Genomic DNA, 15,125 nt, shown 5'->3' with positions numbered 1-15,125 from the left:
GATTTTCAGTAAATATTTTTAAATAAATGGATCTTGAAAGCTTTTGAAGGACAGAACAGATAGCCACTGTGTTGAATATTTTTTCTGTGTATTTTCTCTTTCTCATGACAATGTTGGAATATGAGAATGTTCTCTATTTTAAAATGAAAAAAAAAAAAAAGAAAAAAGCTACTCAGATTAATAAAACCAGGTTTAGAATCTGGGTTTTGTATAGCTTCTGAGCACTTACTGCTCCATTTCAAGTAGCAAAATATGAGCAAAGCCATTTAGTCGTAAATGAATTTATGACTAGACTAGTCAGGTAAATATGAGAGAATAGTGGGAAATGAATAACTAGAGTTTACTTAGATTATTGAAAGCTTTGAAATAGCCTGAGTTGTAGATTTATCTAGAAGACCATGGTGGAGTAAGCTCAAATTTTTTTGAACAGGGTAAAATAGTGAACTAGAAAACAGTAAGGAGACTATTGTAATAATTCTGGTGTGAGATAATTGGTTGAACTAAGGCAGCAACAATAATGATAGAAGGAAAGAAGAAAGATTTGTAATATTGGCAGGATTTGAAGATGAAAGGAAATCGAGACTATGAAGTTAGACTGGTTGACTAGGAGACTCAATACAAATTAGATATTAAACAGAGGAAACAGTTAACTTTGAGTTCTGTCATTGAAATAAGGGCAGAGAAACTCAGTGGAAATGGTTATTCACTGATTGGAAATAGGAATTGAGGTTTAAGAGGTCAGGACTAGAGAGAGAAGTTTGTGGGGATGATAAGGGGGTATTTAGTTTGGAGATGGTAAGAAATTGGTATTCTCAATCTTCAAAACTGCTTAAGGAATACTTCTAGGAGTTTATAACTTCTCTTGAGAAAGGTATTTCTGGTAACTTAAAGTAACTTTTCTAGCAGTCCTTTTCCTATTATTTCTTTACACTTGTAACTACTCCACTCTCAGAAAAGGAATTATATACTTTGTACATGGGTAACACATTTTTTATTAAATCTGGGGCCATACTGATTTATTAAGAATTATTCCTTTCTGTTTTATGCCCTTACTCAGAGATCATTGTTACAGAAACTTATTGCCATTACCAATAAAATCCTTAAAACTAAAAAATGTTTTCTATCCTTGACATGTTTTCTTTGGCCCAAGCTTGCAGATCAGTTTTGCAATGCCATTGGTGTGTTGCAGCAATGTGGTCCTCCTGCCTCTTTTAATAATATTCAGACAGCAATTAACAAAGACCAGCCAGCTAATCCTACAGAAGGTAAGTAGGTTTTCTTGGTTTCTCTTAGTTTCTCTCACATTTTTTGTAATCCTTTAAAATTATTTTTGAGAAATTTGACTTATTTATGGCTTTCTAAACATGTTAAAATTATTAAAATTGTTTTTTGAGGATATTACTACAAGTTTTGTTATGAAAGAGATGAGTTTATACAGTCAATTCACATAACATCTTATAATTCTATTCATGTCAAATAAGATTGTTACTCCTTTAGAGGAGAACTTGTATAAATTTAGCTTAATTTTACTTGAGGGACCTTAATAAAGTAGGCATCCCATTTACAAATTCCTTTATTCAAGTGACCACCATACTGTCCAAATAATGGAAATGACATACGTTATGCTTAATTTCCATTTCTAGCTAAATTTGTAATGGGATTGGTGTGTTAAAATTGTACTTTAATCTTTAGAATCGTTAGATAAGACTTAGATTAGGTTAGGATTAGATTAGATTAGAATATTAATGCATAAAAAGTTATGTGAACTTTTCCATTTTCATTAACTTAAAATTTAATTCGTTTCTGAAAACTTGAAGTTCTCTAATATCCTAATTTAGTAATATCTTTCTTTAGAGTATGCCCAGCTTTTTGCAGCACTGATTGCACGAACAGCAAAAGACATTGATGTTTTGATAGATTCTTTACCCAGTGAAGAATCTACAGCTGCTTTACAGGTAAAAATCTCTTTTCCTTGAGAATTTTATTAGTAATAGAGAATTTTTAATTAAAGGAGGTGGATTTAATACCTTTTGTCTTTGTTCATTGTGTTGCTAGTTAACAAAGTAGCTGAGACTGAGTAATTTATAAAGAACAGAAATTTATTTTCTCACAGTTCTGGAGGCTGGGAAATCCTAGTTCAACGTGTTGGCATCTATTGAGGTCCTTCTTGCTATGTCCTCACATTGTGGAAGAGCAAGAGAGCAAGTGCTCCCCCTTCAACCTCAAGACCTTTTATAAGGGCCCTAATCCGATCTGTGAAGTCTCCACCCTTGTGACTTAATTACCTCTTAAAGGCCCCATCTCTTAATACTATCACGTTAGGGATTGGGTTTTAACCTGTGAATTTTGAAGGAGACAAAGACATTCAAACCATAGCACCTCACCCTTGTGACTTAATTACCTCTTAAAGGCCCCATCTCTTAATACTATCACGTTAGGGATTTGGTTTTAACCTGTGAATTTTGAAGGAGACAAAGACATTCAAACCATAGCACCTTTGGTATAATATTCAAAGTTTCTCTAAGTTTGAAGATCAAAGTTTTATTAATTGTGAACTCATATAATCTATTAAAGATTTTGCTGAATAGTTGTCCAATTTCAAGTTATAAGGACATCTCCTATTTTCCTCAGTTTGTCTCTTTTCCTAGCAAAGACTGAGAGGAGGTGGCATTCTGGATGTGGAATAGAATAACAGTGTCCAACAGCAGTGTAGAGTAACGTATATACTTAGGAATCACTAATTGAAAATTCCTTCTTTTTAATAATTTATACAGGGAAAATTCATAAAAGTTTTCTGCTTTTTAGAATTTCTGCTTCTGAAAAATGTATCACAGTATTTCAAAATAAATATCTCTATTGTAGTTTCTTTTCTTCTCAACTCAAACGGTTTTAAAATTTGTGTTTTATAAAGGCTGCTAGCTTATATAAGCTAGAGGAAGAAAACCATGAAGCTGCTACGTGTCTGGAGGATGTTGTTTATCGAGGGGACATGCTTCTGGAAAAGATCCAAAGTGCACTTGCTGACATTGCACAGTCACAGCTGAAGACAAGAAGTGGTACCCATAGCCAGTCTCTTCCAGACTCATAGCACCAGTGAATAAATACCGTGTGGCTGAGAAAAGAACTGTTTCAAAGCCATTAAGAATTCTGCATCAAATTTAGATGTAAGCCTTACCAACAGTTACAGAAACATTAATACTATGATGTGTGTTACCTTTTTAGCTATTTTTAATAGTCTTCTATTTTCACTCTTGATAAATAAGCTTTTAAAATTGTGATTTAACCACCTTTAAATTATCATTGTATCATTTTTTATCTGAGTGAATTTCAATATCTGATCTATAATCATTAATGATCATAATATAAACAGAGAGATATACTGTAAAACTGTATTGTGACATAATTTCTGTCTTTATTTTTGTCATATTTTTGCAATCCTTTTATAAATCAAAACATCCCTTGAGCCAGAGAAGTGGTAAGTGCAGAGATTTGGGACATTTCAAATTAGGTTGGTGTCCTTCTTCCTCTTTAGAGGTGGCATTGTATAAATTTGGAGCTTTGAACAGGCAAGTTTCTGAAAGTGTGTTGCTTTTAAACACATAAGAAAGAGTGTGGCTAGGTGAGAGTAGGTCACTTTTATGTAAACCTTTTCCTCTTTCAGAACCTCATACCCTTTCTAGTTCATCTCCACATTTGTTTTTACAAAGAAATCCTCTTTTTGAAATTTCTGTGCTATTGGAAAAATTTTTTTCTTCATTCTGAATGATTTTTTCCCATATATTTTTACCTGCTTGTTAAAAAAAAAAAATGCTTCTTAATTTCCTTGTCATTACAGTGAAGTATGTTTCCTGAATCGATTCTTTCTCATTTTCTTTATTAGAATGTGCTGTCTTCTGATCTTATTAATCTCTCAACTTTTATAGCTGTGCTCTAATCAGACCAGAACATGCTTCTGCTACATTAGTTACTTTTATACTGTTTTCTCCATTTTACCTCAGTTTGTTATTGCTAACGTTTGTGTCAGCATTATCAGCTATAGTTACTCGTGTAACTCTTGGATCTCCTTATATCCACTGATTATCTCCACTGGAAAGCTGGAGTTGAAATGTCTTTTACATTGCAACTGATTCTATCACCTCAGGCTGCATTTTTCAGAATATCCTGAGCTACATTTGCTGCAATCTGTTGCTATTCACAGTTTAAGTTTCTGGAGAAAGCTCAAGAACAATAGAACATTTTGCCTGGTATTTCCATCAAAATCAAGCATTTCCTCAATTCTTGAAAAAATACTTTGTTTCAAAGTTCAGGAGCACCAGCATTAGCTGCCACAGTTGCAGCAATTTATTGGCTAGTCATAGATATTTTTGAACTTTAATTTTTTTATGTGTATTGTCATTGAAGTCTAATAAAAACACTTTGCTATCACATTTGTCATAAATCTGTACCTGCTATTATAGTTATTGGGGGAGAGCATATTTGATCAGAAAACAATTTTTCAAAGTATATAAGTGTTATAAAGAAGTCACAAAGGTAATAATGAGAAGAAAAAGTCATTTTCATCTAGATTAAAGGAAGGCTTAGGGAGAGCATATTTGATCAGAAAACAATTTTTCAAAGTATATAAGTGTTATAAAGAAGTCACGAAGGTAATAATGAGAAGAAAAAGTCATTTTCATCTAGATTAAAGGAAGGCTTGACATTAAGAAACACAAAACTCTGAGGGAGGGGAAGCTTTCCCTTTAATTGGTGGAGCTCTGGGACCAAGAAATTAAAACAAACTGCCATTGCTTTTTTTCACTCTGTTCTCCCACTGCTTGGTGTGGATGCAGCCATAGTCATTAGATAACATGCAGCATAGCCTCTACAGCCCCGGCTTTTCAGCTGGAGGACTGTAAGGGTGAGCCCCAGAAAACCAGAAAGTACTAGGAGATTGTGGAGAGGGAAGAACTTGGGAAAGCGCCCCTCCCCACCCTTTAAATTTGTTTATGAGTAACTGCTCACGCTCAAGCTATACATGTGTGGCTCTTACTCTAAGTAGCAGACACTGAGAGATGAACTAAGGAGAGACTGCCAGCTAAGTCCCATATTAGTCACTGGTAGTCCTGTACTGGTCACACATCCCAGTAGCACTGTAGAGGTTTTGAAAACTGAATTGATACTGGAAACAACCTACACTATGCCAGTTGGAACTGTGGCCTGAATCTAGCTGGGTCAATCGCCTGCTAAAACAAAACAACAACAACAAAAAAATTCTGTTTACTATTAAATAAGACCCAGAAATTCATATTCAAAATGTCAAGGATACAATTCAGAATTGCTTGACATACAGATGAGTTGGAAAATCTCAGTTTGCATAGAAAAAGACAATCAGCCAACACCAAAAAGACACAGATGTTGGGATTATCTGACAAAGGCTTTCAAATAGCTATTATAAAAATTCTACACGGTGACAGTGAACACTTGAATGGAAAGAGAATGTCTCAGCAAAGAAATAGAAGATATATAGAAGAATCAAATAGAAATTTTAGAATTGAAGTATACAATAACAAACTCACTGGGTAGACAGAATAGAATGTAGGTGAAGAGGAAAGAGTCAATGAACTGGAAAATAGATCAATAGAAATTATCCAATCTGGAAAACAGAAAATGGGAAAAATGAACAAAGCCTCAGGGACCATGGGACAATAAGAAAATATCAAATATTCCTGTATGGAGAGGAGAAAGTGCAGGGCTAAAAATACATTTGAATAAATGGGTGAAAGACATACACATTCAAGAAGCTCAACAAACCACCACCAAAAAAATGCTGAAAAAATCTACACCAATACATTTCATAATCAAATTTCTGAAAGGTAAAGAAAAAAATATTCAAAGCAGTCTAGAAAAATAACACATTGCCTTTAGGGGAACAATGATTAAAATGACAGTAGATTTCTCACCAGAAACCACAGAGGTCAGAAGAAAGTGGCACATTTAAGTGGTAAAGGAAAATAACTGTCAACCCAGAATCTTATCCAGAGAAAATATCCTTCAGAAATGAAGAGGAAATCAAGACACTTTTCAAATGAAGGAAAACTAAAAATTTATCATCAGCAGACCTCTAAAAGAATTGTTTAAAGGAAGCCTTTCAAAATAAAGAGAAACGTAACCAGAAGGAAACTTGGAATAACAGGAATAAAGCAAACCCAAAGGGCTGGCTGGTTAGCTCAGTTGGTTAGAGTGTCAGTTTGTAATGCCAAAGTCAAGGGTTCAGATCCCCATACTGGCCAGCCACCCCCCGCCAAAAAAAAAAAAAGCATAATGGAAAGGATCAGTACAATAGACTTCCTCTCTTGAGGTTTTAAAAATTACATTTGATGGTTGAAAAAATATTTTAGTATTGTTTTATATGATTCTCAGTGTATTCAGAGGTAATATTCAAATCACCTAAGTCATAAAGGCAGGAGGATAAAGGAACTTTCGTGGTAAAGTTATTATATTCCACTCTAAATGGTGATGTATTGATACTAGTAGACTGTAAGAAGATAACTATTTGTATTATCCCAAAAGCAACAACTAAAACAACTAAACAGAGATATTTTCAAAAGCATCAATAAATGAAGATGGAATACTAAAAAAGTTTCAGGTTAATCACAGGAAGGCTAGAAAGGAAAACACAGAAAAATGAGAGACAGGGAATAAACCAAACAAAATTGTAATCCTAAGTCTTATCCTAACATATCAATAATTACATTAAATGTCAATAATCTAACCTGAGTTAAATCTAGATATTGGGTGAGAATCTATGACTCTTGGGATTAAAGACAGACTTTTGTTCACTAGACCTACAGTTTGGTTTGTTTTTTTGGTATTCCTTATATGAATCAAGTGAGTGTTTAATATCCTGCTTCTCTGTTTCAATTCTAGGGGCACTATGATCAATTACCCAACCCTAAAGATTTCTGTAGGTAAAACCATTTTGATTACTGCTCTGAGCCTGCCTCTAGTTATGGTAACCAAATTCTCTTTGTTTCTGGAGGTTAAATCCTTCCATTTGTCTCTTGCCACCCTTAGGTCCCATCATCTCTCTTGAATTTATTATGGTAACCAAATTCTCTTTGTTTCTGGAGGTTAAATCCTTCCATTTGTCTCTTGCCACCGTTAGGTCCCATCATCTCTCTTGAATTTATTTATTTTTATTTTTATTTTTTTGTCTTTTTCCGTGTCCGGCAACGGATCGCAACCCTCAGTGTCGCCCCCGCACCGGACCGGGACCAGCAACGGGATCGCACCCCTCGGTGTCGCTCCCGCGCCTCGCTCAGCCAGTGAGCGGAAACCGGTCTGTATGTGGGATCCGAACCCTCGGCGGGAGCGCCGCCGCACTTCCCAAGCGGCGCACCACAGCAGTGCGCCACCGGGCCGGCCCTCTCTTGAATTTAAGGAGCCAATTTCAAAGGAAACTTCTTTTACTACCGTTTCTGACTATGACAACAGCCACTAGAGTCTTTCGAGGATAATACTACTCCCCTCGCCAATGATTTTTCAAAATTCTCTGTTGAAGAGAGAGCTCTCTGGATCCTTTCAGAGGATATAAGGTGTATGTAAGTCGTATATAATAAATTCACCTCAGCATTTCTATCTCCTTGATACCATTGTCTGGATACCACTCTGTCTATTGCAAGGATGTTCTGGCATCTCACTTTCATTTAAGGTAAATCAATCTTGTGTCTAGCTATTAATTAACAAATAAGTGACTACAAGTGATAAGCACTTTACCATTGACTATCAATTACCCCAGCAATGGGGACATTCATGCCTTTTAATCTAGTCAGGTGGGAGAACAAATTCCAGATTTCCATCCTTAAGATTCTGTGTGCCTGGTATACTTCTGATACCAAAACTATCAGTAAGTTAAGCTCAATGGAATGTAGCCCTGAAACCAAGTACTCCTACAAATATTACAGGAATAAGGGATTTGATCAGGGAATTAGTACTTACACACAATGTGGGAGGACCAGGGGAAGTGAAGGACTGAAAGGAGAAAGAGCATTAAAAAACAGTCACTAACCACATTTCCCTAAAAGCAATGGCATGGAGAGACAAGTCGGAACTTGTGAGAAGCTCTGAGAATCTACGTGTGAGTGGCCACCAAAGTGCAAATGTGAACGGAAAGCTGATGAGGAGACCTTTGAAAACTGCGTATGTGGAAACCACTAGCTCTTCATTAGTCCTGAAGCCAAGTGCCAGATGGTTGCTAGGGCCTGGAGTTGTTGATATAAACTAGAAGAGAGGGGGAGGGAGCACGAGCTGAGGCCCACTGTTCACCTTTGTGTCATGTCCTTCAAGGTGTGAAGATCTTGGTATTCTGAGAGCACTAGCCTCTGCTTCATATGTCATATGAGTTCCTGTCATTGGCCCAACTCTAGCCTGGAAGTATTCAGGGAAGGGCCTTGGTAACATTAAATATACAATTACAATGCCTAAAACTATATGTACATCAGCGTGGGTACTAGATTTACAAAGTTATCAGGGTTTCTCACACCAATTTTTTTTTTTTTTTTTTTTTTTTAGATGACTGGTAAGGGGATCTTAACCCTTGACTTGGTGTTGTCAGCACCACGCTCAGCCAGTGAGCGAACCAGCCATCCCTATATGGGATCCGAACCCAGGGCCTTGGTGTTATCAGCACCACACTCTCCCGAGTGAGCCACGGGCCGGCCCTCTCACACCAATTTTTATTCCAAGTTAGTCTGCTTTGAACTTCAAAGGCCTTGATGTTCAACTCATGTTGATCAATGACCAGGTCTCAGTAGAGAGATCACAGGACAAAAGCTTTAGATAGGACTCTTAACAGCACAGTTGAATGATCCTGTGCTTAAAACTCAAATGGCTATTCATTTCCTTCAGAGTAACAGCCAACGTTCTTAAAATGGCCTATGATGTCCTAGCGTTCTCTCAAGCCCAGAAAAATGAGTTAATCCTTGAAGGAAATGACATTGAACTTGTTTCAAATTCAGCTGCTTTGATCCAGCAAGCCACAACAGTTAAAAATAAGGATATCAGAAAATTTGGGGATGATATCTGTGTCTCTGAAAAAGGAACAACAGTTTAGCAGGCTGACGAATAAGAGCTATGAGTTGTCCAGCTACAGAAACAAGCAACAGGATGATTCCCAAGACATGCTTGTGAATTTTAATGATGGAATAAAAGACCTATTCATGGAGAAAAAAAAAAAGAAAAAGAAAAACAAGTGTTACCATATCAAACCATGAGTTTTATTAGAAGAATTATATATTATGACCAAGTAGCCTTCGTATCAAGAAAACAAGAATGGTAAATACATTAGCCAAGAATGGATGATACATTAATAAACTAAAGAATAATCTTTTATATCAATAAATGCCATAAAGTAGTTATTTATAATAAACTTTTAAATGAGTTAGGAATGACGTATGTCACCTGACAATAGGTCAGCAAATGCCATGTGTAAAAGTGGATCCTGTAAAAAAGTTTTTAAAAGGTTGTTGTGGTGTCAGTTAAGTCTCAGTCAACCAAGGAGCTCACCCTCTTTGGCCCCACTTGGAAAACAGGGTGGATATGGCTATTGGATTAGGGGGTTCTCAACCCCAAAATAGATGTATTGGCAATGATGATCATCCTGCCTGGTACACAGATTTGCGAGGACTGAAAACAATGGATGTCCATGCCTTGTGCCCCCTGATCCCTCCCTCCCCATTTATCCATGTTAAGTCATTTTAAGGAGAAAAGTCCTTAGACTGAGACCACGGCCTTTCTAGTCCTGAAGGATCACAGGCTCTATGCCCTGTTGGGATTTTCTGGAAACTTCAGGAAAAAGGGAATGAAACCTTCATGGCCTTGTTGTATGAAGATGCTCAAGTTTCTATCACAACTGCTACAGTGGGGAGAAGGGGCCCCCAAATTCAGCTTGGGGTCTGAGCAAGGTAACCAGTGAGGGAACTTTGTGGCTAGGGTTTTCAGGTGGGTCTGATGCACTGTGATCATGGCTTCTACTTCAAGTGTATTACTGGAATCAGCATCCTGTATACTTGCATTCTCCTGCACACAATTGCCAGAGAGGATAGTCCCATTCAGCACATAAGAAATGTGGAAAGGTAGTAGTGTGATGTGTAAAATGCTCCCCAACTTGTCTCCCTGTCTCCTGCTCATGGGGTGCCTGACCACCGACCACAATGTTAACCTTTGCTTGAACCCTGTGCTCCTGGAAAACAGTGACAGTTAAGAAATCCTTCCATCCTATTGCATTCCAGGAAATGGCTTACTGCAAAGAACCACCGGACCTGTGGATAACCCCTTTGTTTACCTATGACAAAGCCAGATCCAGACCCTTCCAGTCCCATTCTTTGGTTCATAAATAATTAGTTGAGTGGTTTGTCCCCCTATACTAATCTGAACAAAATGCTCCCTAACTTGACTTGACCCAGATTTATGCTTCTTCCTTCTCTATAGGTCCCTGAACTTCCATCCACCCTCAGCCAGAGCAGGTATTGGAATGTGAAATAGTCCCTCCTTAACAACCCCTCACGAAGATTGATTGGCCACAAAGAAAGACACTCCCTGATCAACTGTCCCATCATGTCATCTGTTCATCTCACTCCCCACACCAGTTTTTTCTAGACTTGTTTACTCCTCCCTATAAGGTAGAAGCCCTTTTCTGCCTGATCTTTGAGATGCCTGCAGGTCTTATGGTCAGAGCATTCTCCCTGTTGCAGTAGTTTCCCTGACTCTATTGTAATAGTCCCTCTCTCCCTATTTGTCTTAGTCCATTTGGGCTGCTATAACAAAATACCATAAATTGGGTACCTTTTAAACAACAGGAATGTATTTCTCGCACTTCTGGAGACTGGAAAATCAAAAATCAAGTCCCCGGCAGATTTGGTGTCTGGTGAGGGCCCATTTTCTGGTTCATAAATGGTGTCTTCTCACTGTGTCCTCATGTGGTGAAAGAGGTGAGGGGTTATCTCTTGGGCCTCTTTTATAATGGTATTAATCCCATTCCTGAGGGCTTTATTTCCATGACCTAATCACCTCTCAAAGGACCCTCATCCTAAGACCACCACCTTGGTGTCAGACTGTGAATATAACTCACTCCATCTTGAAAGCCCTTACCACTTGCTATGTCCTTCTTGTGAACCCTGCCACAGAAGTCATACAGTAGTTAGGGGTAAGGTAGTTAGAGCAGTAGGTAGAAATGGCTTGCTGACTATAGAGAAGGGACCTAATGATTAAATACTGTTGTGATAACAGCCAGTCTGGCCTCTTGCATCATAAAACCACCAAAGACAATGATCAGTGTCATAAGTAGTGACATTAATTTGTTCTCTTAATAATTGCTACTTGGCTTTTTCCACTGCTTTGTATGAACTGCCTATACAAACTTGCACTCAACCAGGAGGTGGCATGGAGAAATTTTGCTTACCCTCCTGGGTTGTCATCAGCTCAATCCATTATGCTGTAAGTAAACTACCCTCTCAATTAGAATTCTTTGTCTTACTGCACGGAGGTGCCTGTTTCATTTTTTGGTCTCAAGATACCATCTCTGTTTAGTGGGCATTTTGCCTTTGCTCCACCATCAGACACTTGGGGAGTAGGACTTCAACACGTGAATTCTGGGTGGACACAAAAATTCAGACCATAGCACTATTGTAATAGTTTTTGCAAATAAAGTCTTTCTGTACCTGAGTCTAATTTTTGTTCTTTTTTTTTTCCCTTGACACCACTCACTTGTATAGGAAAAAGTCCCATGGACTCTCATTGCCTAGTCCTAGAGGTAAGGCTGGGTAAAAGGGGAAGAGGCACTCAGTGTCTGTGAGGTAATAAGAAATCTGTGATTCAGATGACCTCATGTGCACATTCAGAATAAAACGAATAAAGATGAATAGTAAAAACCCAACACTAAGAGGCATCACTCAGGAATCAAAGCAGAAATCATAATAGAGATTAGAACATAAATCAGAACTTCGTGAAAACAAACTATGTATAGAAACTTGTGTTCAGCTAAGACACAGAATAGGAGAAAATGCAAGTATTACCTTCCTTGTTTGTTTTAGAAAAAAAAAAAAAGCAGATAATTAATAAGCTAAGCTTCCAAATGAAAGAGAAAGAAAGAAGGAAGGAAATAAGAAAGGTAACAGTAGGAACGAAGAAAACAAGCATACCATAGAATAAACAAAGCTCTAAGTTGAGATTCAAAAAGAGTAATAAAATTGATACCTTAGGCAAGTTTGCTCAAAGAAAAAACGAGAGATGGCATAAATAAACAATATGAGTAATCAAAGAGAAGTCATACCCAAGTATTGATTTTAAAATATTGAGAAAATTTGAGTAACTTTATGCCAATAAATTTGAAATTTTTTTTTTCCTTTTTTGTCTTTTTTCATGACCGGCAACGGATCGCAACCCTCAGTGTCGCGCCCGTACCAGACCGGGACCGGCAATGAGATCGCAACCCTCGGTGTTGTTCCCGCACCTCGCTCAGCCAGTGAGCGGCCAGTCTGTATGTGGGATCCGAACCCTCGGCGGGAGCGCCACCGCGCTTCCCAAGCGGCACACTGTAGGAGTGCGCCACCGGGCCGGCCCTAAATTTGAAATTTTTGATGAAGAGACATATTCCTAGAAAAAAATAACTTCACAAACAGGCTCAAGAAGATATATAAATCATGGTCCTTTAATCTTTAAACAAATTTGATCAAGTCAAAACTCTTCACAAATAAAGCACCAAGTCTAGAGGTTTTATTGATGAGTTTTTCTAAACATTCAGTTTTTCTTTGAATTTCAATTTTACATAGAATATGAATAGAGTTTATTGCTACAATCTGACAGTGAAGTGCGAAAATAAAAATAACAATCAATGTCATTGATGAACATGGAAGAATATTAGCAAGTTTAGGGCCAAGGGTATTAACATAGTTGGATACATCACAATAAATCTGTATTCAATCTCAGGAATGCGTGGAAGTTTTAGCCTTAGAAAGTAAATTACTTTATTTTTATCAATCCTAAGATTTCCATTTTCTTTTCTTAAACATATCTTATGTTGGAATATTCAATGAGAGCTATTTTTTCCTTTCTTATTGTGTTTTACAATTGATGGAATCTTTGATTTGACAAAACATGGTAAAGTAATTTACCACACAAACAGATTCAAATAAGAATCAACATGATCATCTATTTTTTTTTTTTTTTGGTGGCTGACCACGTAAGGGAATCCAAACCCTTGACCTTGATGTTATTAGTGCCATGCTCTCCCAAGTGAGCTAACCAGCTAGCCCATGATCATTTGTCTTGATGCAAGGAAAGCATTTGATAAAATTCAACATCCATTTATGAAAAAACTCTTGGCAAAGGAGAAACAGAGAAGAATTTTTAAAGTATAAAGGGTATTTACAAAACTGTAGCAAACATACTGAAAGGTCAAATGAATTCTCTCTAAGCTTGGGAATGAGACAGGGGTGCCTGCTAAGACCACGTCTTCTCATTTTTGTGCTGGTGGTCCTCACCAACACATTTATGCAAAAAAAGAAATAAAAATTATTAGATAAAAAAGGAAACAAAACTGTTATTATTTAATAAGGATATAATTACCTAGAGAGAAAATCAAGAAGATTCCATGGATAGATTTTGGGAAGGTCGTTGGTCATGAAAACAATATGCAACATACTAAAAACAAGTGGTAGGAAAAAAAATTTTTTTTAAAGAACATTTTCAGTAGAATTAAAAAATAAGGATACAAGGAATATAAAAACTACAACAAAAATGTAAGACATCTAGAGATAAGTGTAACAAAAAATTAAGAAAAAACAAATTTTTATTTAAAACATTCTTAAAACCTAAGTAAATGGAGAATAATACCATCTTTATGGAACAGAGAGTCAATATTACAAATAGTTAATTTTCCTCAACTGGCCCATAGGCTTAACATAATTTTTGGTAAGATTCCAACTGGGATTTCTGTGGACCTTGACAAGTTATTTCCAAAATTTATATGGAAGACAAAGGGCCAGTAGTAATCCAAATACTCATAAGGAAGATTCGAAAAAAGACAAAAAGGAAAAAAAAAAAAAAAAAGAAAACAATTCCATTTTGGGCCGGCCCGGTGGCGCACTGCTACAGTGCGCCACTTGGGAGCGTGGCGGCGCTCCCACCGAGGGTTCAGATCCCACATACAGACCGGTTCCCACTCGCTGGCTGAGCGAGGGGCGGGCGCAGCACCAAGGGTTGCGATCCTGTTGCCGGTCCCGGTCCGGTACGGGCGCGACACTGAGGGTTGCGGTCTGTTGCCGGACACAAAAAAGACAAAAAGGAAAAAAAAAACAAAAAACCAACAAATACTCATAAGGAAGATAACAGAATAACAGAGGCTGCTTTAACAATTTGTGCAGGGATAGACCATTAGACCAATGAAACACAACAGAGCGATCAAAAACACATCCACATAGATATAAAAATTTGATTTGTGATGAATAATGTTGCTAGTCGCTGGGGAAAGAATAGAAATGGTGCTGGGACAACTAGTCATGTACATATGTAGTACATTAATGTCAATGAATATGGAATTGAAAATTTGATTTGTGATGAATAATGTTGCTAGTCGCTGGGGAAAGAATAGAAATGGTGCTGGAACAACTAGTCATGTACATATGTAGTACACTAATGTCAATGAATATGGAATTGGGGGGGGGATGAAAATGTCCTGGAATTAGGTAATGGTGATGGTTGCACAACTCTGTGAATATACTAAGAATCACTGAATATTTTTTCCCCCCAGTGGCTGGCTGATACAGGGATGGGACCCCAGACCTTGGTGTTATCAGCACCATGCTCTAACCAACTAAGCTAACCAGCCAGCCCTGAATTGTATATTTTAAAAGGATAAATTTTATGATATGTGAATAATATCTCAATAAAGCTGTTATAAAAAAGTATAAAAATCACTGCTAGATGAATTAAAAACTTATAGGTGAAGGGCAAATAAATATCTAAGAGGACCAAACAGATAGTAACCTTTCACCACAAGAGGGCACTTTGACCCTGAACTTTGTTTTTATGAGAAAGTGGTTGGACAGGATGTTTTGTGACCCAGAGGGGGACCCCTGGGGATTAGCTAG

At 37.3% G+C, this 15,125-nt stretch overlaps 1 protein-coding gene across 2 annotated transcripts in view; it reads left to right on the top strand.

The window, feature by feature from the left end:
* Positions 1-4,425, top strand: part of MED21 (mediator complex subunit 21) — a 9,129-nt gene extending 4,704 nt beyond the window's left edge. For both annotated transcript variants that reach the window (XM_008591610.1, XM_008591609.1), the window contains exons 2-4: positions 1,151-1,265; positions 1,855-1,955; positions 2,912-4,425. In XM_008591610.1, the coding sequence (XP_008589832.1) occupies positions 1,151-1,265; positions 1,855-1,955; positions 2,912-3,088 (393 nt within the window). In that variant the 3' untranslated portion in view covers positions 3,089-4,425. The remainder of the gene's footprint in view (positions 1-1,150; positions 1,266-1,854; positions 1,956-2,911) is intronic.
* Positions 4,426-15,125: the final 10,700 nt, after the last annotated feature.

This window comes from Galeopterus variegatus, unplaced genomic scaffold (assembly GCF_000696425.1).
Source record: "Galeopterus variegatus unplaced genomic scaffold, G_variegatus-3.0.2 Scaffold7081, whole genome shotgun sequence".
NCBI classification, from domain to species: Eukaryota; Metazoa; Chordata; class Mammalia; order Dermoptera; family Cynocephalidae; genus Galeopterus; species Galeopterus variegatus.
Note: the sequence above shows the minus strand (reverse complement) of the source record. Positions and strands in the feature narration are given on the sequence as shown.